This window comes from Leucopleurus acutus (assembly GCF_964270905.1).
Source record: "Leucopleurus acutus genome assembly, chromosome: 10".
NCBI classification, from domain to species: domain Eukaryota; kingdom Metazoa; phylum Chordata; class Mammalia; order Artiodactyla; family Delphinidae; genus Leucopleurus; species Leucopleurus acutus.
In genome coordinates this window covers 22,299,064-22,322,049 of record NC_139153.1, presented here as the reverse complement: position 1 = coordinate 22,322,049, position 22,986 = coordinate 22,299,064, and the positions used below count along the sequence as shown (strand labels likewise).

The 22,986-nt window shown below is 38.9% G+C and overlaps 1 protein-coding gene across 1 annotated transcript in view; it reads left to right on the top strand.

Moving 5' to 3' along the window:
- The window catches only part of TAFA1 (TAFA chemokine like family member 1), a 769,786-nt gene extending 757,642 nt beyond the window's left edge, over positions 1-12,144 (top strand). The window contains exons 11-12 of the mRNA XM_082849092.1: positions 6,379-6,503; positions 11,979-12,144. Coding sequence (XP_082705218.1) covers positions 6,379-6,503; positions 11,979-11,996 — 143 coding nt within the window. The 3' untranslated portion in view covers positions 11,997-12,144. The remainder of the gene's footprint in view (positions 1-6,378; positions 6,504-11,978) is intronic.
- Positions 12,145-22,986: the final 10,842 nt, after the last annotated feature.

The following is a 22,986-nucleotide window of genomic DNA, read 5'->3' as shown; positions in this document are numbered from 1 at the left end:
GGTGAAATCAAGACTCATGATTAATTTACATTCCCACCAACAGTGCAAGAGTGTTGCCTTTTCTCCACACCCTCTCCAGCATTTACTGTTGCTAGATTTTTTAATGATGGCCATTCTGATCAGTGTGAGATGATATCTCATTGTAGTTTTGATTTGCATTTCTCTAATGATTAATGATGTTGAACATTCTTTCATGTGTTTGTTGGCAGTCTGTATATCTTCTTTGGAGAAATGTCTATTTAGGTCTTCTGGCCATTTTGGGATTAGGTTGTTTGTTTTTTTGATATTGAGCTGCATGAGCTGCTTGTAGATTTTGGAGATTAATCCTTTGTCAGTTGCTTCATTTGCAAATATTTTCTCCCATTCTGAGGGTTGTCTTTTCGTCTTGTTTATGGTTTCCTTTGCTGTGCAAAAGCTTTAAAATTTCATTAGGTCCCATGTGTTTATTTTTGTTTTTATTTCCATTTCTCTAGGAGGTGGGTCAAAAAGGATCTTGCTGTGATTTATGTCATAGAGTGTTCTGCCTATGTCTTCCTCTAAGCGTTTGATGGTGTCTGGCCTTACATTTAGGTCTTTAATCCATTTTGAGTTTATTTTTGTGTATGGTGTTAGGGAGTGTTCTAATTTCATACTTTTACATGTAGCTGTCCAGTTTTCCCAGCACCACTTATTGAAGAGGCTGTCTTTTCTCCACTGTATATTCTTGCCTCCTTTATCAAAGATAAGGGGACCATATGTGCGTGGGTTTATCTCTGGGCTTTCTATCCTGTTCCATTGATCTATATTTCTGTTTTTGTGACAGTACCATGCTGTCTTGATTACTGTAGTTTTGTAGTATAGTCTGAAGTCACGAAGCCTGATTCCTCCAGCTCCATTTTTCGTTCTTAAGATTGCTTTGGCTATTCGAGGTCTTTTGTGTTTCCATACAAATTGTGAAATTTTTTGTTCTAGTTCTGTAAAAAATGCCAATGGTAGTTTGATAGGGATTGCATTAAATCTATAGATTGCTTTGGGTAGTAGAGTCATCTTCACAATGTTGATTCTTCCAATCCAAGAACATGGTATATCTCTCCATCTATTTGTATCATCTTTAATTTCTTTCATCAGTGTCTTATAATTTTCTGCATACAGGTCTTTTGTTTCATTAGGTAGGTTTTTTCCTAGATATTTTATTCTTTTTGTTGCAGTGGTAAATGGGAGTGTTTTCTTAATTTCACTTTCAGATTTTTCATCATTAGTGTATAGAAATGCCAGAGATTTCTGTGCATTAATTTTGTATCCTGCTACTTTACCAAATTCATTGATAAGCTCTAGTAGTTTTCTGGTAGCATCTTTAGGATTCTCTATGTATAGTATCATGTCATCTGCAAAGAGTGACAGCATTACTTCTTCTTTTCTGATTTGGATTCCTTTTATTTCTTTTTCTTCTCTGATTGCTGTGGCTAAAACTTCCAAAACTATGTTGAATAAAAGTGGTAAGAGTGAGCAACCTTGTCTTATTCCTGATCTTAGTGGAAATGGTTTCAGTTTTTCACCATTGAGGATGATGTTGGCTGTGGGTTTGTCATATATGGCCTTTATTATGTTGAGTAAAGTTCCCTCTATGCCTACTTTCTGCAGGGTTTTTATCAGCCACTATGGAGAACAGTATGGAGGTTCCTTAAAAAACTAAAAATAGAACTACCATACGACCCAGAAATCCCACTACTGGGCATATACCCATAATTCAAAAAGAGTCATGTACCACAGTGTTCATTGCAGCTCTATTTACAATAGCCAGGACATGGAAGCAACCTAAGTGTCCATCAACAGGTGAATGGATAAAGAAGAAGTGGCACATATATACAATGGAATATTACTCAGCCATAAAAAGAAATAAAATTGAGTTATTTGTAGTGAGATGGATGGACCTAGAGTCTGTCATACAGAATGAAGTAAGTCAGAAAGAGAAAAACAAATACCGTTTGCTAACACATATATATGGGATCTAAGGAGAAAAAAAAAAAAGTTCATGAAGAACCTAGGGGTAAGACGGGAATAAAGACACAGACCTACTAGAGAATGGACTTGAGGATATGGGGAGGGGGAAGGGTAAGCTGTGACAAAGCGAGAGAGTGGCATGGACATATATACACTACCAAACGTAAAATAGATAGCTAGTGGGAAGCAGCCGCATAGCACAGGGAGATCAGCTCGGTGCTTTGTCACCACCTAGCGGGGTGGGATAGGGAGGGTGGGAGGGAGGGATACGCAAGAGGGAAGAGATATGGGAACATATGTATATGTATAACTGATTCACTTTGTTATAAAACAGAAACTAACACACCATTGTGAAGCAATTATACTCCAATAAAGATGTTAAAAAAAAAGGACTCATGATTAAAGTGGACTTAGTGATTTTAAGAATATCTCAAGGAAAGATGAACATTCTTGAAAAAGTTGAAGATCAGATATTTTTCTGAACACGGCACATTCATAGAGAGAATCCCAGAATGCCAGTGTGAAAAGGGACTTTTAAGACCCTTTTTCATAATCACCACAGATAAGACAGAATTAGGTTTTGCAGCTGATATTTAATTAATTCAGTTCTTCTAAGTGATAAAAGTTCTTAGAGCAGTTACGCATCTACCTCATAAGTTTCTCATGGATTCAGAAAGTGTTCACTAGTGAGAATTTCTATTAGAACGCTACAACTAATGAAATCAAGCAATGTATAGCTGAGACTAAGAAGAAACAAGTGTAATGAGCTGTCCCTTGCCCAAATTACTTTTCAAGTTAATTTTACAAGAAACTGAATTTTTTTGTTTTATGCAAGTGTTTGTGTTGATATGAAATTTATTTCCAATAATAATAGAGCAGGGATTCCCTGGTGGCACAGTGGTTGGGCGTCTGCCTGCCAACGCAGGGGACATGGGTTCGAGCCCTGGTCCATGAGGATCCCACGTGCCGCGGAGCAACTAAGCCCGTGCGCCACAACTACTGAGCCTGTGCTCTAGAGCCCACGTGCCACAACTACTGAAGCCCGCTGGCCTAGAGCCTGTGGTCCGCAACAAGAGAAACCACCGCAATGAGAAGCACGCGCACCGACGAAGAGTAGCCCCGGCTCGGCACAACTAGAGAAAGCCTGCACGCAGCAACGAAGACCCAAGGCAGCCAAAAATAATAAAATAAATAAAATAGAATAAAATTTTAAAAATAGAGCGGAGAGAATTCATTTATCCACTCAGCAGGCAATACATGTTTTTTTGGAGACCTATGAATTTTGAATACAAAACTAGAATGAGTTAGCACTATCGTGATGGAAAACATAGATTTTGTGGTTAAGCAGGCCTGGATTCTTGCGTTAGTTTCTGAACTTCCTACCTGTGTAAGCTTGGGAAAATTACTTAACCGTTATGGGCTTTAGTTTTTTTATCTAAAAAAAAATGGGTTCATCATAATATCTACTTCATAGGGTTGCTTTGAAGACTGAGATAATACATTTAAAAGTACCTAACACAGAGACACGTAAGAAGCATTCAGAAATGTCAGTTATCAGTTTTATTATTGAACTGACCACTATAATTCAGACTTTTAGAATTATTTTTATTTATGGTTTTATCATTATAATTATCTCTAAGAAAAAAATATTTAAAAACAACTAAATATCCTTAATATTAGCTCATTTTATTAAATCTAATTGATCCCTCCTTGTCCAATAATCAGAAGGTTTTCAGTAGCTTCCGAATTGGGAGAAGAGGAGGCAATTTTTAGATCCTTTCTTTGTGAACTCTTTTAAAGATATTGCAGGAAATACGAGTTCATGAAAAAACTAGGATGCGAGACTATAGTTTGACCTAGGCCCTAAAATAATATATATTAAGATGACTGTGGAATGCACAAAGCAGAAACAAAATAGGTCTAATAGCATCTTTAGAAAAGCAACCCTGGTAAAATGAACTAGATTCTAATAAGCCAGAGAGTAGTGCCAAGTCATCAAACTCCATTTAGAAAGGCAACTGTAACAGTTTTTAGAGACCGTAGGCAAGTCTGGGACATTTTCATTCTTAGAAAGCTTTTTCTCTTCCCCTCCAAGCCAGTGGTCTCTATAAACTTGAATTAAAAGTCATACTTGGCTTTTGAGATGTATTCTTTTTCCTACTGTCTACATTTTCATTTAGGAGATATTAATGCTTGAGAGAAAGAGGCGAAAGTGCTTTGTTAGCTTGCAACAAAGTAAGTCAGCTGTGAGAGGGCACAGCAGCGAAAAGATGGAACAGGGTCCTTTAGAAAGAGGCAAAGGTGCTCATGTCTGACCTTACCAGTGGTTGTTCATTATTTGTGTGCCCCTGTGAAAAAAGAGGGACAAATTCTAAATCAAAGACCACTGGGAAAGGCAGTTTCCCCTCAGAGAGTGTCCATTCGTGATGGTCGAGATGCAGGGCAGCAGTATTGAAATATTAGGTGGGCTTTAAGGGGACACACATGGCAAATGTGATTGGCCTGTTTGTGACTGAGCTCTAGCAGGCAGGGAGCCTCAGCTTGAAGGCTCTCAATAAACACTGCCGAACACTGACTTGTATCTGACGTTACTGGAAGCTTTGCCGTTTATTTTATTTTCCCCTTCAAGGCCACATATGTTTTTCTTGCTGTCAGAATATATGCTTCTCTATTTAGTATTGTCACCTATTAATTCACACAAATAAGGCCTCTTAACTCCTGACTAGCTGCTTCTTCTAGTCCATACCCTGATGCTGAGACCTGTTGTTAAAAAGAAAATCATCCAGAACGTTCATAATCATTTTGGACTCTGTGAAGTATTCGTGTTTTCTGTTATTAGTCTGTGTTTTACCAAAATTATCACATTGTCCTGCATAAGGATACAACTGTGTGCAAGATTTTCCTTCCTCTGCTTGCCCTATCCAATGTAGTTGCCTCTTAGGCACTTTGGTCTGGTCCATGTATAAGGCATGCATCACATCCAGGCAAAGTTACCCTTGAAAAAAATCCTCAAATTGACTGTATAATAGAGTAGAAAAGGTTTTGCATATATAATCCTGCAGAGTAATTTTTATTCAAAGGAAAGTTTGAGGAAGACTGTATTCTAAAGGAGGGGAAGTCTGAAATAAGAAAAGTCTAGAAGGGGGAAACCTAAATGCAGGTAGATGTCCAGACGTTTCAACCATTCTGCTTCTAAGGTAGCGATCTAATCCCTCTAGTGAATGCTGGGTGGATAGAGGATTTTAATGTGCTCCTGCTTCCCTGTGGCGTGGACTCCATTTCATTTTAAGATTAATCTTCTGTGACATTAAGAAATGTCATGTGGGTTCTTTGTTGTTGTGAGAATTAAACGTCATGATGGAGACAAGGTGGAAATGTGAGGGGTTGGGAAGCAACCAATTTTCTTTTAGATAAAGACCTAGAGTTTCAGTCCAGTGTAAAGACAGCCACTTGGAAAGTATCACGGAAGAAACACTCACAGACATTTTAAGGATTTTGCAGGAAAATGCCCAGGTGGATTTGTAAAAAAAAAAAAAAACAACGCCTTGAGCAGCTTCAGAAATGACCAACGCTCGTGCAGAAAAAATTTTCACTCAGGATATTAAGATGTGGAGCTGCTTGATTTGTACTGAGCGAACCTAGTCTCCAGTTTTCTAAAATCTCATTATCCAAAAAAGTGTGCTATAAATCCATCCACTAAATTCATTGCCAGCTTCCTAATGTGGGCAGCCTCAATATCACCCTGAAAAATAGGGCTATTTTATCAGAGGGTCAAGTTTTCAAAGTTCCACTCATATCACCTTAAACCTATTGAAAGGAAACCACAGCTCGTATCAAATATACTTTTGACTGTAAACAAATAGTTTCATTTATTATTACTTGGTTTTAATTTTGCAGGTTTTCTTTTATACTTTTGGTCAATTCATTTTTTCTTTTTTGATAAGCCTTTGATATCTCAAAGGCTGTAGGGTGGGAGATAAACCCTAAAGCTGGGTGAATAAACAGGCCTTTCTGAAAACAAGAGCTCAATTAGTCATTCTGAAGAAGAGTTAGCCCTTTTGTCCCTTTCACTGAAAAGAAAGCACCAGGTCTTTGATCTACAAACTTAACACAAAATTTCTTCCAAAAAGTAAATGTCCCCATTCTGTATGTTTTCATCATACAAGGAGATTGTGGACAAAATGTAGCTTGATGAAACCAGATGGCATAATTATATTTGCATTTTAAGATGTTTAAGTTAAAATCTCATCCTTCTTAGTAGAGTAGTCTTAGTCAATCATGAAAGTTAAAAAGGACCTAATGTGTTTCAAAGAGCATCAACATCTGTAGAAGAACTCAGCCTTGCGCCCAGGTTGTTTGGATGAATTGCATACACACTTGTTTCCTGTCTTTGCACAGCCTCCATAGTGATTGGGAAATGGTGGTGTGAGATGGAACCTTGTCTAGAAGGAGAAGAGTGTAAGACACTCCCTGATAATTCCGGATGGATGTGTGCTACAGGCAATAAAATCAAGACCACAAGAGTAAGTTCCTTTTTTTTCAAATGTCTCATGCGTGTTACGAACTGTACTGTTTGCCTTTGTGTTGTATTTACAAACACCACCCAGAAAAGCTTTGAAAAGGAGAGGAAGAAGCCTTTTCCCCAACAGAAACTCTTCTTAACCATTCAGATCGGTGTCTATCCATCAGAGAGAAGTTAGAGATTGAACTGGACTTTTCCATACTGAGCAGTTTAGTGTTTCTCTTACTGAGTCATAAATAAAGCTAGGTTGCCACAGCCAAAGGAAAGAGGAGCAGTGAGGCAATTATTTGGATTCTGCATCTGATATCTGTGGTGCTCAGAATGGATAATAAAATAAGGGTCTGGCCTAATTCATCCAGATGGTTTCCTGAACAGTTCTGCATTTAAGTGCAACCATCTTCTAAAGGTTCTTTAAAGGAATTGTTTGATGCTTTCTTAGGGAGGTGAAAGAATTCTCTGATGTGAATAATTGTTTCTTACTTTGTGCGGATAAATCAGGAGTTGGCTTCAAAATATGTAACGACCTGTATGAGGCTGCCCAGCCCATCAGAATTGGTGTCATGATGCTGGAGCAGGTTGGAGAGGACAGCTAGGCCAGCCGCTGACCCTACAGATACTGGTCCGTAGGAAAGTCTGGAAGTTCTGATGGGGGTGTGAAGGGCGTTTGGTCAGGGTACTTAAGACAGTAACTATTTTTTCACTAGTACAAAAGTATATCAATATTTTAAGAGCCAGTATGGTGATATGTACATGTACCACATGAATATCAGCCCTGTTATGTGTGTATGTGTTTTAAGTATTGGGTATTTTTTTAAAACAAGCTTCACCATCTACAAATTCCAATATGTTGAACTTGCAGACTTCCAAAAAGGTGACCCAAATTTAAAAGGGCATCTCTGATTCCAGCCCCTGTATTATGAGTCTTACCTTGGTCTTCTTCTCAGAATCGTCTTTTCACAAAATAAAATTGGTTCTTGCATCTTTGTGATGCAGGAAACATAACACCATAAGAAAAATTTTTATATATATAAAATAAGTGGAGACACTGTGTGTCAAATTTAGTTGCCTGTATTGACCACATTAGCCAGTAAATGTCTATACCTCCCTGGCTTGCACCCAGGAGGGATGCCTGAACCACCCTAGCTTGTTAACGTGAAACTGTATGCTCTAAGAAGCTCTGCCTGGATTATCGTATCATTTCAGTGAGACACCTACAGAAGAGAGTATTCGAAAATGAGCCCAGTTCCTGATGCTTAGCCCAAAAATCATCTTCATTAGTTGGTAGGGTATGGATTTCAGGTTTCCCTTCGGTTACATTTTACCTGAAGATGACTTTACCAAGTAATTTGAAGATACCCTCACAAGTTAGTTTTAAGCTCCTCTGAATTTTGGCCAGTATGGTTGGAATCCAGGCACCATTGTTTTAAACACATTGCTGACATATCCTCTGCCACATCTGCATTCCCTATGCCAAATGATAACCGATCACTCTTTATTGATGGTGAGCCCTGTTTTAATAGTACCTTCAGGCCTGAAAGTCCCGTAAAGAGCAATAATGCAAATCAAAACACTTCAGGATTTAGATATGCGAAATTCCAAGGATACCAGTGAGGGGACTCTTTGGCAGATAGAAAACCAAGGAACAAAACACAGAACTTGTTAGTGCTACTTATTTGTGACCCACGTCACTTTGTTTGATTTGGCCTTTGTAGAGTCTATTTTAAAACCATCAAGCGTGTTGTAATACATCCTGGACATTCTCCGGCATCACCAAAGTATGGTGTGGAGTCCAGTCATGATAACAGAGGCTGGTACACACTGTGTTCACTACGCCCCTGGGTGAGCTGAGCACAGTCCACACGGCTGAATGTATAGGAGAAATAAATCACCCTTACAGCCAGGTTAAAAACAGAGGATGTACCTGTTCTGATGTGTGCATCCATTTCAGGAAAGGGAATAAGAGAATCCTCTGCAGCCATGTGCGTGGCACATAAGTCAACTAAGAATTCTCAAGACTGTCTTTAGAGGCGGAAGAAGAAGACACTAGAAAAAGCTGAATTTTTTAAGAAATTTGGGTTAAGAAAACCCAAACAGTACACTGACTTACATTTTCTCCTCCCTTCCTTACAAGAAATTCCCAATGAAATAAGCACTTTTAAATACAAAAGGCACCAATTGAGTCCAGATGATACCTACAGGAGCTCCATTCTGTATAAATAGCCAACACCAGTTCTTAGATCATATGCTCCACAAACAGGTTTTATATGAATTTTTCTAGTATGCCCTGTGTATTTTTCCGCATCAGAGTATAAATATGCCTACACACTTCAAATGTTGACTCTAGCAATTTAACTTTTAAAACAGTTTAATTCACAGATGTATTTTAATTATGAATCATATGTTTTCATTGTTCTTTAAGAGGTAATCTTTAGGGTAAACAATTCAAATTCTTATTAAAGTAAAAGGAAGAATAAAGAAAATCACCTCTTTTGTTCTTATGTGCAGGATTGATTCAAAGAGTTCTTTCTCTCAGAAAAAGACAAAAACAAAAACCTGAAGAAACATACCCAGCTTGCTAATGGCAACTGGGAATTTCCTTCACACTGTTATTTTTTAAAAGTAGCTTCAGGGTAAAGAAATTTGCAAGAAAGATTCCTGGGACTTCATTCTTTTTCCCTATATAGTTTTTTTCTAAAACCCCCCTATTATATGGGTTACTTCCAAATTAATCATCCTGAGCGAAAATTCTCATCATTCTTTGAAATGTAGATAAACAAAAGATGGTTCAAAATGTGGTCTAAAATTTAAATTTTTGTGATGCTCATTTTTTAAGGAGGGTGGAGAGGTGAAATTCAGTGTTTCATTTAAACAACCAGACACCCCAGAATGTGGACTAGCCAGGGTAACAGGCCACAGTCTTAAGGAAAACCTTGGGGAAATTGCATCTGGGTGACAATAAAACTTAGAAGGAAGGAGAAAAGATAAGTAGAATTAAGCAAAGTCTTCCATTTCAGGAGATTCAGAAGAATAAATCATAGGGAAAGAGGAAGCTTCCTTAATGCCACCCTACAGAGAGAAAGTAGTCATGCTTGAGACATGTTCCAAAAACCCAGCCTGGGGTACAATAAAACTGGTAACAGGTACCTTCTGGGGAGAAGCTTAGTACATCTGGGTGAAGTTTCTTGGCTAAATTTTAACCCTGTTCCTGCTTGATCATTGCTTCTGTTGTTTTATTAAACTGCTTTGTTGGGAGTTTGTAGCAAGACTAACCGACCTAAATATTGACTAGAGACTTTTTTTCTGATGGTTTTAGATGCCTATTAGTTTATCTCTTTTCTTTAAACTGATATGTCAAAAACATAAGTTTGAAAGGTGGGGAGGCTATATTCCATGCATTCAGGAACCAATCTAATACCCTGTGTATTCAGGAACAATGACTTCATTTAGAAAGCTAGACTTCCCCTTAGAAGAAATAAGTTGTTTGACAATGGTGTGACAATTTGTATGTAAAAGGTGAACATTGGTTGTTTGGGGACAGGAAGAGGAGGGGAATAAAATGAGGAGAAAACCAAAGTCATTTGGGAAGGAAAATTAGCAGATTAAAACACCAGAACATAATCTGATCTAATACCTGGGGAAATATCAAGCAACCTCGGATTTCCTTCAGTCCAATATGTCAATGTCTTTCACACTAGCGAGGAAATCAATGGTTGCTGCACAATGTAGAGTCAAGTTTCATTTCCTAAAAGAGTAAGTTGCAGACCTCAGATTACACACCTAACCACAAGAGCCATCTTGTCAGATTTGGTGTTCTCTGTGACTAGCCCAACACAATTCACCAAAATCATTTGTCCACAGCCCCTGGGATCATCCTCCTAATGGCGACTCTAACTTTACGTATCTCCACCCATTCTAATCACCCTGACGGGTTTTTTTATATTACTGAAGGGTAAAGTACCAGCTTTGACATATTCCAGCTTCTTCCCTCAAAATTCCACCAGGTCTGAAATGTTCTGAGAGACTTCACAATCTTGATCTCTAGTCCATTCGTTTTGCAAGAAATGCCTTTAAAAGAGAGAGAGAGATGATGGGGGAGGAGAGAGGGAGGGGTATTTAGAGATTGCAGGAAAGAAGAGTAAACCATCTTCTTAAAGAATAAACTATGCTATCACAATTGCCCCTGGATCCAAGTGCGCTCATTCATTTCTTTAATAAATAATATTAAGCCTCTGTTATCTAAAAGTCTTGGGAATGTGATGGTGGACATGACACGGCCCCTGGTCTTCTGTGGAGGCTAGGGCCTAAGGTTCAGTGGGATAGGGGAGGAGGAGGGTCAGTACAGATAAAAGAAAGGCAATTCCAGTTCAGTTTTGGAAATGTCGCTTTCTCCCTCCTTTCGGTAAAAAAGAAGACAGTGAAACAAAATGTGATAAACACCACTGGACTGTAGGAAACCAAGGTTTGGAAGGATCTGTTATTTATATGGAAGAATAAAAAAATGTGTGAAGACTTCTCATACATTCTGTCCCTGGTCCAACCAACTTTTGAATGCAAATGTGTATGGTGTATGACTGTTCCTACCTAACCCTGAAAGCTTTAAATGGACTTCACTCCTGGCCTCAGAATACTCAATTTCTAAGCTATAAAAAATTAAGAGATGATGAAGAAAAATGCCTTAAGTCCTAAAACTCTAAAGTAGAACCTTCAACTCTATTAGAACCATCATTCATGCTCTAAACCAGTGATTCTTCGTGCATGCATCCTTCTGAAAATAAGAGTCTTTGGGACCATATTTGAATGGATTAAATGGCATCAATAGTTATAGGAGTATGCCCTTGATTGCCCTTGAACACCATGTCATTGTTTGAGTGGAACAGTTCCTCACCTTGCAAAGGTCTCTTATGTTCCTCAACAAACGTGATCTGACCTTGGCAATGAGTTCACCTCATGCCACCCCTTTGCATCTTACAAGAGACCAACATGAGAAGGCCATGGAATTTCCTACTCATGAAATTCTCATCAGACAGACATAGGAATGACTACGTAATGTGCAGGAAGAGCCCAGTGCAAAATGAAAACACAGGGGCCCTTGTTCAAAAGTTACTAATAATTTCAAGATGGCAACTGCTGGTCATTAAACCAAGTGAGGGGCCCTTTTCGACAAAGGGCTCCCTGCAACTAGATTGCATGCCCACGAACCCAGTCCTGGACAGGCATTGCTCCAAGAGTCTGTCTCCTCAATTGTGACAAAATTAATTTAATGAATCGATAAAAAAAAATACAGTGGCCTGTCCATAAGCTTTGATCACCATTTGAGAACTGCTGCTCTAGACTTGAACATTTTTTACTTTAGTTCACTTGAAAGAAGCAAAATCCTAAAAATTCTAGGTGTCCTCTTTTTCTGCCTAATCACCTTTCTTTGTGCCTTCATTTTGTTTTCTCCCTGAAATTTCTTTCTTTCTTTCTTTGGTTTCAGATTCACCCAAGAACCTAACGGAAGCATTTGTTATAGTAATAAAGGAAAACCTACTCTGTGGAAAATACATTTTAAGAATTTAAAACATCTTATACGTTAGAAGCCAAATGGATTTCTTATTTGCACTTTGACTGATTACCAGATAATCACAGTGCTTTTACTGTGTGTCACGAAGTCTCCTAGAGTGAGAAGACCCGGAGTTTTGGGCAACACCATGGAAAGTGGGTTAAGGAAAAAAAAGGGTTTTCTCAATGCAAATTTTTGGGATCACAAAGAAAGATCAACTGTCTTCTAATTTGGATCTATAGTTACTTTGTACCATTTGAAATATATGTATATATATAATATTTTGAAATATTATATATTCTCTTCAAAAAATGAACTGTACCACAGTTTGAGGCGGCTGGTGTACCTCTTTGAGTTTTGGATGTTTTGTTTTGTTTTGTTGTCATTTCTTTTTCTATCGGCAAGGAAATCACGTGCCCTTTTGAGAGGTCGGCATGGCACTCACACTGGAAGGCCAGCTACAGGTGGACTCCTGGAATCTGAGAGATCAGAACGATACTGAGTCAAAAGCTTCCTTCTCTTTCTACTAGATGGCCCGAGGAAGCACATCGTCCTGTTTTATTGTTTTCTACCCTGTGCAATGTTAGCATGCAAGCTTGGCTTACATAACCATACTTTATATTCAACTGGTATATAATAACCGTTCTAACCTCTTCCAGGAAAATATTTTTAGAACTACTAGCTTTTCCACAGATAAGAAAAATGAGGATTCTTGAGGGAGCCGCTCCACCATGCTATTAAGACTCTGGCAGAGTGATGGTCATATGTGGATCCCTGTATTAAGTTCTGTAAATACAATGTCTTAAGGCTTTGTATAGCTGTCCTAGACTGAAGAAATGTCCTCTGATTAAATCCAAAGTCTGACATCATTAATTACATAGTGCTGTAGCAACAGGTCTTATCACAGCACATCTTTCTATATTTGATTTGCTTTTTCCAAGAGTGTTCAGATCTCTTCTGGTGAGATGGGAAGACCATTAAAGAAATTAGGTTTCAGAATGACCCTTGTGACCAAATGTTGGACAGCCCTATTAAAGTGGTAAATAACTGCTTTCTAAATCTACTTGTCCTCTTCATTTGCCATTTACTTTTCCTCAGGCTGCTTTAGCCAAATCCAGAGAACACCCGCTTAGCGACACATAGTCCACCAGAATTTTTTGCATGACGTCATTGCTGCCATCATAACCAATATTTCCAACTCTAATAGTTTGAAAACTAGAAATTCATTATTGTAAGTTCAATGTTCTCAGCCAGCAAGATGAACTGTCAAACCCTATTATTGGGCTTCTATAGTGATCACTTGGACGATACGTATTGGGCTCACCCCCCAAAAGATCAACTTGTGTCCATCTTCTTTTTTTGAGAGTTACTCAGCTGATACTTATAAGAAGGAAATATCTACTTAAATTCTAGTTTACCTGGTAGAGCATAATAGTACTATAAATTCCTGTTACTTACCCTATCATATTGCAAGTGTATTTTTTTTCTCCAAAGTCTTTTCTCCAGAATACATGTTATTAGGGGCTGTTACTAGATCAGCAGCACAGTGGGTCTCCTAGTGTGGAATTTTTAAGTTAAATTTTGGGTAAAATCCAGAGGCTTCTTCATCTCTACCAGTATACCTTGAAGTCTGATTGAATATATAAACACTCTAACCAGGTGGATTTGTTCTGCATCTTGAATGCCTATAAAAGCATCCAAAAATGGAAATGGAATCCTCATTGCAAAATCTGAGCTTCCTAAATACTTTCACAAATATTTTCCAGAAGGTAGCATAAAATTCATACCAACAAATCAGAATTTCTTTAATTTTATGGTCCATAACCATGTACCAAGTGATATATTAGAAATTGATTTTCATCTGTAAGTTTTGGAGTGAAAACTGAAATCGTAAACCCAAAGAATTATCTAGAACACTACATCCCAAGATGTGGAGGAAGAAACATCTATAATCCAATATATTGGGGAAATTTTTTTCAACAAAATAAATAGAAATATTTACTGAGGGATTCTCAGAGCATTTAATACACCAAAAGACACTGTGTGTCTTCAAGAAAGACTGAAACAAGGGGAGCCAAGTAAAAGGCTTCCAGAATCCAGGCATGTTGGTTGGTCCTTGACTAATGGAGAGCTCGTTCCCTGACTAATGGGAAGCTGCAAGAAATTATGTCTGTGTGAGGATATGTTCACTGCATTGTCATGTCTTCAGTTTTTCTAGAGAACCAGAAGTCTGGATTCTACGTAAAATCTTCTAACATTCTTAAATAAGATGAACCAAAATGAGATTACTTCCATTAAAAAAAGTCTGCAAGCGTTATTATTGCCCAAAATGTCCTGACCATGTGGCCTTTTCTATGAGATTAGTGTTTTCTGGAATACTCTCTGAAAAGTGTTGGTCCTGAATAAAAATCCAATGAGAAGCAAAAGGGATATTCTGTTTTCTGTGGCCTCACACATACAGACCATTCTCATGATTCACAATACGTGGGGGTCACAGCTTTTTCTGTTCTGTAACCTGAGCCTGTAAATCAATGAAGGAGCTGGTCTAGAGGTTCAAGTCTGTTAGTTCATCTCCTGCTGGTCGCTTAATGCAGTAGCTTCTCTGGGAAAGACCTGGAAGAAGAGAGAAGGGGGAAAAAACCCACCATGTCAGAATGAAGCAACCATCCAAGAAAACAGTACAAATATTTGTAAATGTCATCAAATTCAGTTTCAGTTTATCCAAGTCCCTTACCCAAATGTATGAACCATCAACTTGTGTTTAAATTTAACTTGTGCCGGTTTGGGGAATTTTCAGTAGCTACCATCTGCCTATTGAATCTGATTGTGTATGGTTTAAAAACTTATATCACGTATTTCTGGTTAATAAAAGAGCTCAGTGTGGTATGACTAATATTGATTTTGAGCTTTTGCATCAAATATGATGAAGAATATTATAACATAATTAGAGCAAATGGTCTCGTCCAAATCCCTTCTCTTGGTGAAAAGGGAAATATGACTTACTTCATTAGACAAAGATTTTTGAGTAAGGTGAAGCTTACTTGTTGACTTTTTGTGTGTATTTTGTGTGTACTTTATGCATTAATGGAGTTGGCAAGCACGTGGAGAAGTTTTACTGCTTTTTTTCCATTATAGAATGATAAAGAGTGTTTTCACCAATACACAATTCACATCTTTTTCTGATCAAATCCAATGTAACTTTCACCAAGCAATGTAGTGATTTTATAGTACAGTATATTATGCCACTTTGCCATTGTCACTGATAAAATAAGTTATGGAGGGTATAAAAACTGTTTATATGAGGAGATCCACACATTACTCACCAGCATGGGATATGCACTCCTTCCTGGAAGGTTAAATATCGTGTCATAACATGAGTTTCTCTTTTAATTAAGCTTGACAATCCCATTTCAAAATCCACTAGGGTTTGCTTGACAAAGAAGTGTGCCGTGTCTCTTTTCATGAGCTGTCTACCTTCTAAATAAAAGATTTAGTGTCTAGCAAATTCTAGGGCTCAAGTCACTTCCATCTAGTTTATAGATATAAGAAGCAAGGTAAAAAAGCATTCTAAGGAACATGGAGGCTCTGGACTCGTGCAGTAGTGATAGAATCTGATTTCCTAATACCCGTGGGCATTATACAAAAGTGATAAAATAGAATCATGTTCATCTTTCAAAGTAAATTAAAGAGGAAGCCACTAATGGCACGCGCGCACACACACACACACACACACACACACACACACACACACACACACACACGCAAATCCCCTGCTAATAAAGATTTTAAGATTTTAGGTTGAATAGACCAGGATTTTTTTTCCTTATAAAAGATCTCAGGAGCATCCCAGTGGAAATTGCATTATGCTGACATCTTTGGTCCACAGTGGCTCTCATGTATTTATTTTATTTACTTAGGTAGTTTCATTTTCAAAAACACGTTAAGCTCTAATGTATTGATTTTGGTAGCTAGTTACAGTATTTAAAAAAATAATAGCCAATCACCAAGCATGAAAGCCAGGACCCCAAACATAACTGACTATATTTATAGATCAGGGGATGTCCACCCAGCCGTAATTCCCACCTGCTGTAACCCAAGAGTAGAGTCCATACGTGCCATGAGGAAACCCTGAGGCCATACTTTCCTTAAGACGGTGGTTCTGAACCACTGGGCCATGGCACATGGATACGTGGCCATTCTTCATGGAGTGGGTTGGAAGTGGCTTCTTAATACAGTCTGCAAATACATTTTTATATTAATTTTTATTGGAGTATACTTGATTTACAATGTTGTTAGTTTCTGCTGTACAACAAAGTGAATCAGTTATACATGTACACATATCCACTCTTTTTTAGATTCTTTTCCCATATTGGTCATTACAGAGTATTGAGTACCGTTAGTTCCCTGTGCTCTACAGTACGTTCTTGTTAGTTATCTATTTTATATATAGTAGTATGTATGTGTCAATCCCAATCTCCCAATTCATCCCTCCCTCCCCTTTCCCCCTTGGTAACCATAAGTTTGTTTTCTACATCTGTGACACTATTTCTGTTTTGTAAATAAGAAAATTATGATAGTTTCATAGGTAGTTCTCAACCAGGGCCTGTAAGACATATATGCCAACAGGAGCTATAGCCAAGTAACGCTAGTTAACTAACCAAGGTCACATGTTACTGCCCAAGCACATGGTGATGAGGGTAGGGACATGGTCCCAGACTATTATTGCCATCCAGCATTAGGGAGCTAGTATGGCCCAATTCTTCCGTTTTTTGTTGTTTTTTAAGAAAATCCAGAAATTCATAGGTTTATATGAAATCTCCAAATTGTGCATATTTATAACCTATTGAGCTTTTATTAAAAGACAAGACTGAAGATTCTGTTCTGTCTGTGAGACATCAGTTTGCATATCTGGCCTAACATGACATTCTTCTCAGGATTTGCGTTCTCGTGTGCTTCCTCTGGTGGTAGGAGAAAATGGTGGAGGGAGAGCTTGTTTGCAGTCCATTGCATGTAACCTGCAACCTCTCCTGCTTTTACCGCTGAGAACACTGTGCGTACAGCCATAGATGTCAGTTATGCTCGACTGGGGGCATGCCAAGGTCACAAACAGAGGTCAGCCCCTGTACCAGAATAGAGTAAATGGATTAAACTTCTATAGATTCCACCTATGGGGTCACCAACACAGTGTGGGAGCCGATTTTAGCGACTGGAAAGAAGCAGTATCAGGTCAACAGATCCCCCGAGCTGCTGCTAAAAGACTTGAGAAGCTTGTACATTTAGTTTAAAAACAAAAAAATGCTAGGTACTAAATGCCCAGTGGAAATGGCCTCCTCCCTCTGCTTCCTCGTTCTATACACACCCTCCTATACGCACACACGTGAATTCTCCATTTCTTTGTCCCCTGATCTGAATCCTTCTTGAGATGGCCAGATTGAGAAGCTCTCAGGGCCTCTCACACCTCTCACCCCTGCCATTCAGCTCACCACTGTCACATTTCCTCTTCTCCCTTTCACATTCCAGGCCTAAAAAGCACTGTATGTATCGAAAAGAGTTCTGGAATTGTAAGCCAAATGCTCCCCCCCCACCACCAAAGATTGATGTCCTCACCCTCCACCTACAACCTAGAAAAGCTTATAACCTCTCCCTCTGAATTTTCCTTTCTGTAAAATGGAGATCATTGTACGACGTTTAAAGGTTATGGGAAGACTAGGGAACTAGAGAAAATGGAAAAGTGTTACAAATGGAAAGCAGTAGGTAAACTCTTGTTGTTGTTGTTATTCTCAGATTACTCCTACAGTGCATCACCTAGAAGCTCCCTGTGTCAGTGCTGGCTCCACTCAGGGCAAGCAAAACACAAACTTAGGAAAAAACAGGCAGAATATTATCTTACACTCTCTTTCTAAGAAGCTCAAAGACTAGACAGGTCCCTCCCCAACCCTGTAGAATTCCCCATTTGCCATTACCATTGCTAATGTTTTTAAACCACTGGGAAATGCCAATATAACCTACACTTGAGCACTGCCATTGACACAAGAAAGTAATTGCATGTTGGAGAAGGCACCCAGCTGGTGTCCAGAATGTTCATCCAGAAGTTGTTAATGGCGAGAGCCATCTTATGTGTAGGATAATTTTGAGCAACTACACACTGTCATCACCAGACCACTCTTTGCCCACCCCCATCCCTCTTGTCATTCAGGCAAAATGTCCATGCAGATTCACATGTAACCCTTGTTACTGCGGAGGTCTGACCTTTCATGCCTGCCCTTACACCCTCCTCACTGGTAAAGACGGCTTTCATTCATTCATCTATTCATTCACTCAGTAACCAAATACCTGTTGAGCATTTGCCACGTGTCAGGCACAGTATTAGATTGCCTTCAGACCTTACATTTATTCTAGGAGAAACAGACAAAACCAAAAGTGAACAAATAATCAAAAATTGTGATAAAATAAATGCAAAAGGAGCCAAGAAAGTAAATAATGGGAAGGAAACATGAACATTATGTAGGATAGTCAGGGAAAACCTCTTGGAGGAGGTAGCATCAGGTCTGAGAACTAGAGGAGAGCAGGAAGCGGCCATGCAGAGAGCTGAGGGGGAGAGGGGAGGGAGGAGGTAGGGGTGTTGCAGGACCACAGGTTAGTATGTGCCAAGGCCTTAGCCAAGGAAGATTTCAGTGTGTTTGCAGAACAGAGAGAAAGTCTCTTTTAGTTTGCTGTCAAAGCAGAGTGATTAGAGCAAAGTGGCCTGAGATTGGGGAAGTAACCTTGAAGTCAGAGCCAGGTAGAGCGTGATCAAGTTGTTTGAGTTCTATCTGAACTGTAGCAGGAAGCCATGAACAAGGTTTTTAATCAAGGAGTGACACAATCTGATTTATACTTAATAGCAGACACTGTTAGTGTCACCCATAGCCTCTCCTTGGTCCCATACACATGCAGGGCAGACCAGATGTACCTGGGAATCAGAAGAGCAGCCATTGGCTGCTGGGACTTGATTTACAGATTCCCCAGCTTCCTTGCTCCCAAGCGAGACGACTCTGAGGTGTATTCTATGTCATGGCTGTCCAATAGAGCTTTCTGCAGTGTGAAAATGTTCTACATCTGAGCTGTGCAATAGGTAGCCACAAACTATATGTGGCTGTTGGGCACATGAAATGTGTCACCTGTGACACATGAAGTGATTTTTTAAATTTAATTGTATTAACTTAATAGACAGCCACATGTGGCTAGGTGGCTACCTTATTGGACAGCACAGTTCTATTTTGTCTTGGAGAGGTACCAAGTGAGACTGAGTCCCAGTTGCCCAAAGCCATAATCTGGTCGTAATTGCACATTTTATTGGCTTCTTTTCATTTCCTTTCACACTTCCTCACTTCCTTACCAGTACTGCCTGGATTCACCTCTCAAATACACTCCTTGCACTGAAATCTCTGTCTCCTGGCCTTCCTATGGAGAGACCCACCTAAGGCAACGTTTTAAGATGACCATTCTATTTCCAAAATGGAGAAAAATGGGAAGGGCACACAACTGGAGCTGAGAGGATCAGTAAGGAGAGTTTTTCAGTATTTAGTAATCATACGTGGAGCTTTGCCTTGTCAGAGCCTGAGGACAGAGCAGTGAGTCACGCTTTTCCTTTCATGGAGGAGCTGATAGCTTAGATTCATGTCTCAGCTACATCAGTCAATTGCCACTTCATAGACCCAGTCATCCAAGGTACCTTGATGAAAGAAGAGTACGGTTATGCTGTATCTCTTAGAGGCAAGTCACAGACGGAAAGCTTTAGTCCCTTCTGATTCAGCTTATTCCCATATACCTAGCCTCACTGCCAATGTACAAAGTTCAAATTGAATTATTAGTAAGGAAATTCCAAGTTTGTCTCCAATCCTAGTATTTTCTAAAAACCAGATTATAAAACCCACACGGCATTCTAGAAAATGCATTGGATTAAAAGAACCCTGATCTCTAGTCATAACTTGGGGAATGACTTACACTTCTTGCAGTGGTTCTCAGAAATAGCATTCTGTGCAGGCAGCTGCAGATCGTATCTATGGGGGGCAATTGGTGAACTAGTTAAAGTACCAGTTTGCAATTTTAAAGGTCATAGGCAAAAGATTTTGCAAAGGCAAATAATCAAGGAAGACTCTATATAAGAACGACTGAGCTCTCTAAAAATATAGCAGGAGGGATAAATTGACTTATGACTTAAACTGACTTCCAGAAATGTTAAGGTCAATGTAGAAAACTTTGTAGCTATAGTCAAATTAAGTAGGACACAACTACTGCGTGAAGCCGATAATGTAGAGGTGACAGAGAATTCAGGTTTTCCTCAAGCAACTATGTTGTTGCTGGTTTTTTTATGTCAATAAAAGTTATCTTCTGGCTAAAATGTCTGGAAGGGATGTTGTTAAGAGAAAAATAAACTCAAGATAGGAGAAGAGATTTGTAAGAGAACATCTAGCTCTCTTCAATGATTCAAGTACCCTGAGCAGTGATGCGGGAAGAAGGGAAGCCCTAATTGGTACATATTTTTGTTATTTCTATGGTATAAATACTCCCACCACTGACTCCAAGCTACCAACGACAGGTTGGGAAGAGATGTACATTGCTGGCCCTTGCAAAGCACTGAGAGCCAGCTTCAGCATATCACTGCGTAAGGGGAAATCACATTCTTAGTACCAAAAAAGAGACTGTCAGAAAATTACCATGCTAATGCTAGGGAACTGTGTAATTGGGAGAGGTACCAGAAGTCTAGTATGAGTTAAAAAAAAAAAAAAAAGAAGTGGATTCTGAAATCTATAGATCAGTGACCCTGAGATCAGCCCAGGGCAAGATTCCAAAGTAGATCACTTAAGGAATTTGGGTGGAGTAAATAGGGACTCAGTGATCACCAGGGGCCAGCTTGCGTTCTCTGAGAAGAACAATCATGCCAGAAAACTTTCTCATTGACCTCACTGTTTTCTTCAACTAGTCTAACGTATTTTTAAAAATTGATGGACATGTCTAGATATTAACAAGATACAAGTCTAGGCTAAGAATTGGCAAACGATGGCCCTTACACTATGTCTGGCATGCTGCCTGTTTTTGTAAATAGAGTTTTAATGTAACACAGCCACTTGTTTACATATTGGCTAAAGCTTCTTTTGCAACAGTAGTTGAATGGCCGCAACAGAGAGTTTATGCTCAGAAAGCCTAAAACATTTACTATTTGGCTCTTTATATTTTGATGTCCCCTTGTGTATTCAGGAGAAGGCTGGGTGATAGTAAAAATTGTGTGAGCTCATAACCAGAATGAATAGTCATATTCAAATGTTTCTAATTTATGGAATAATCATATCCTAGAGAAAGATTTCTAGTAGCAGAATCCTGGGTACTGTCCTGGCTGTGTCCTGTGCACGGTTTTATCATCAATCGTGTGAAAGTATTGACGTGGTATGCGGACCAGTTTTGCAAGTGATCCACAATCAAACTGGTCATCAACTACTTAACATGGTTAAATCAAGTTCAAGCAAGTAGACAGAGGAAAGCATTTATGATGATCAGAAACAGTTGAAGGGGGCTTCCCTGGTGGCGCAGTGGTTGGGAGTCCACCTGCCTATGCAGGGGACACGGGTTCGTGCCGTGGTCCGGGAAGATCCCACATGCCGCGGAGCAGCTGGGCCCGTGAGCCATGGCCGCTGAGCCTGCACGTCCGGAGCCTGTGCTCCGCCACGGGAGAGGCCACAGCAGTGAGAGGCCCGCGTACCGCAAAAAATAAATAAATAAATAAATAAACAGTTGAAGGAGGTTGATGTGTAGATTCATGGAAAAAGAAGAGGGGGTCAAGAATGAGAAGGTGCATTTAAATATTTGAAGGTCTGTCATTTAGAAGAGGGATTAAATTAGTCTCTAAAGAGTGCATAGAATTTATAACTAAACATATATCAGTTTCAGAACAATTTACCTGATTGACTTTCTTTAGTAGGTAATGCATTTCTTGGTGAATGGTGTTCAAACATAGACCAGGAGAACTCTTGGGAGGTGTAGAAGGATGCATGCCTAAGGAATCTTGTATTTGTCAGAATTTGTTATTATCTGAGCCTGATTTCTTACCAGTAGAGTGAAAATAGGATTAAAGATGCTCTGTCTGACAGCAAAGTCTGTCAGAGTCTGACAGCAAAATGCAGAGCATTTGTCCCAAATATCCTAAGGAGCTACCCAATGCCCGCATGCATACGAATGCCACCAAAGAAACACATGGCTTATGTCAGAGGGGCATCGCTCTGCAAGATAATCTCTTTATAGTCCTGCCCTGTTACAGTAATTATCACCCCTAAAAAAAATCCAATGGCCCCTTCAGACATCACCTTACTCTTCTGAAATGAAATTCATGGATACTATAACCTCCCTAATCATGTAATTTCAAAAAATTAATATAAGGTACAAATATAAGAGAAATGAAAGAAAATCAGTTTATAATAAAGTATTCTTTTATAAATGCTCTAGCATATAATGTCAAAAGATATAATGAAATACTGAAAGGTTTGAGCATAGTAAGTTTAAATTTAAGAGAAGTAACATTTATCTAGCTACTGTTGACACATTGTATATTAAAATAAAGACTAAGTGAAAGCGGATGTGGGCATAGATTTTAAAATACAGGCTAAAGAAGAGGTGTGCGTACATAAAACCAAGAATACAGCAGCTATAAATACAAACTGAAATGAACAATTTTGTTACTGACTCAAATCCACAATCCATGTTCCTATTGGTAACGTGATTTTTCTAAAATGGTTGACTAATTCTTAGTAAAAGTCAGAACAAAACAAGACAATCTTTCCCTTATTTACGTGGTAGTTGCACTTCTGAGTAATTTTAGTATATATCAAAGTCATGCCAGCACGAATGTCCGTCAATTGATGAATAGATGAAACGAAGTGTGTCTTATCATACAATAGAATATGATTAC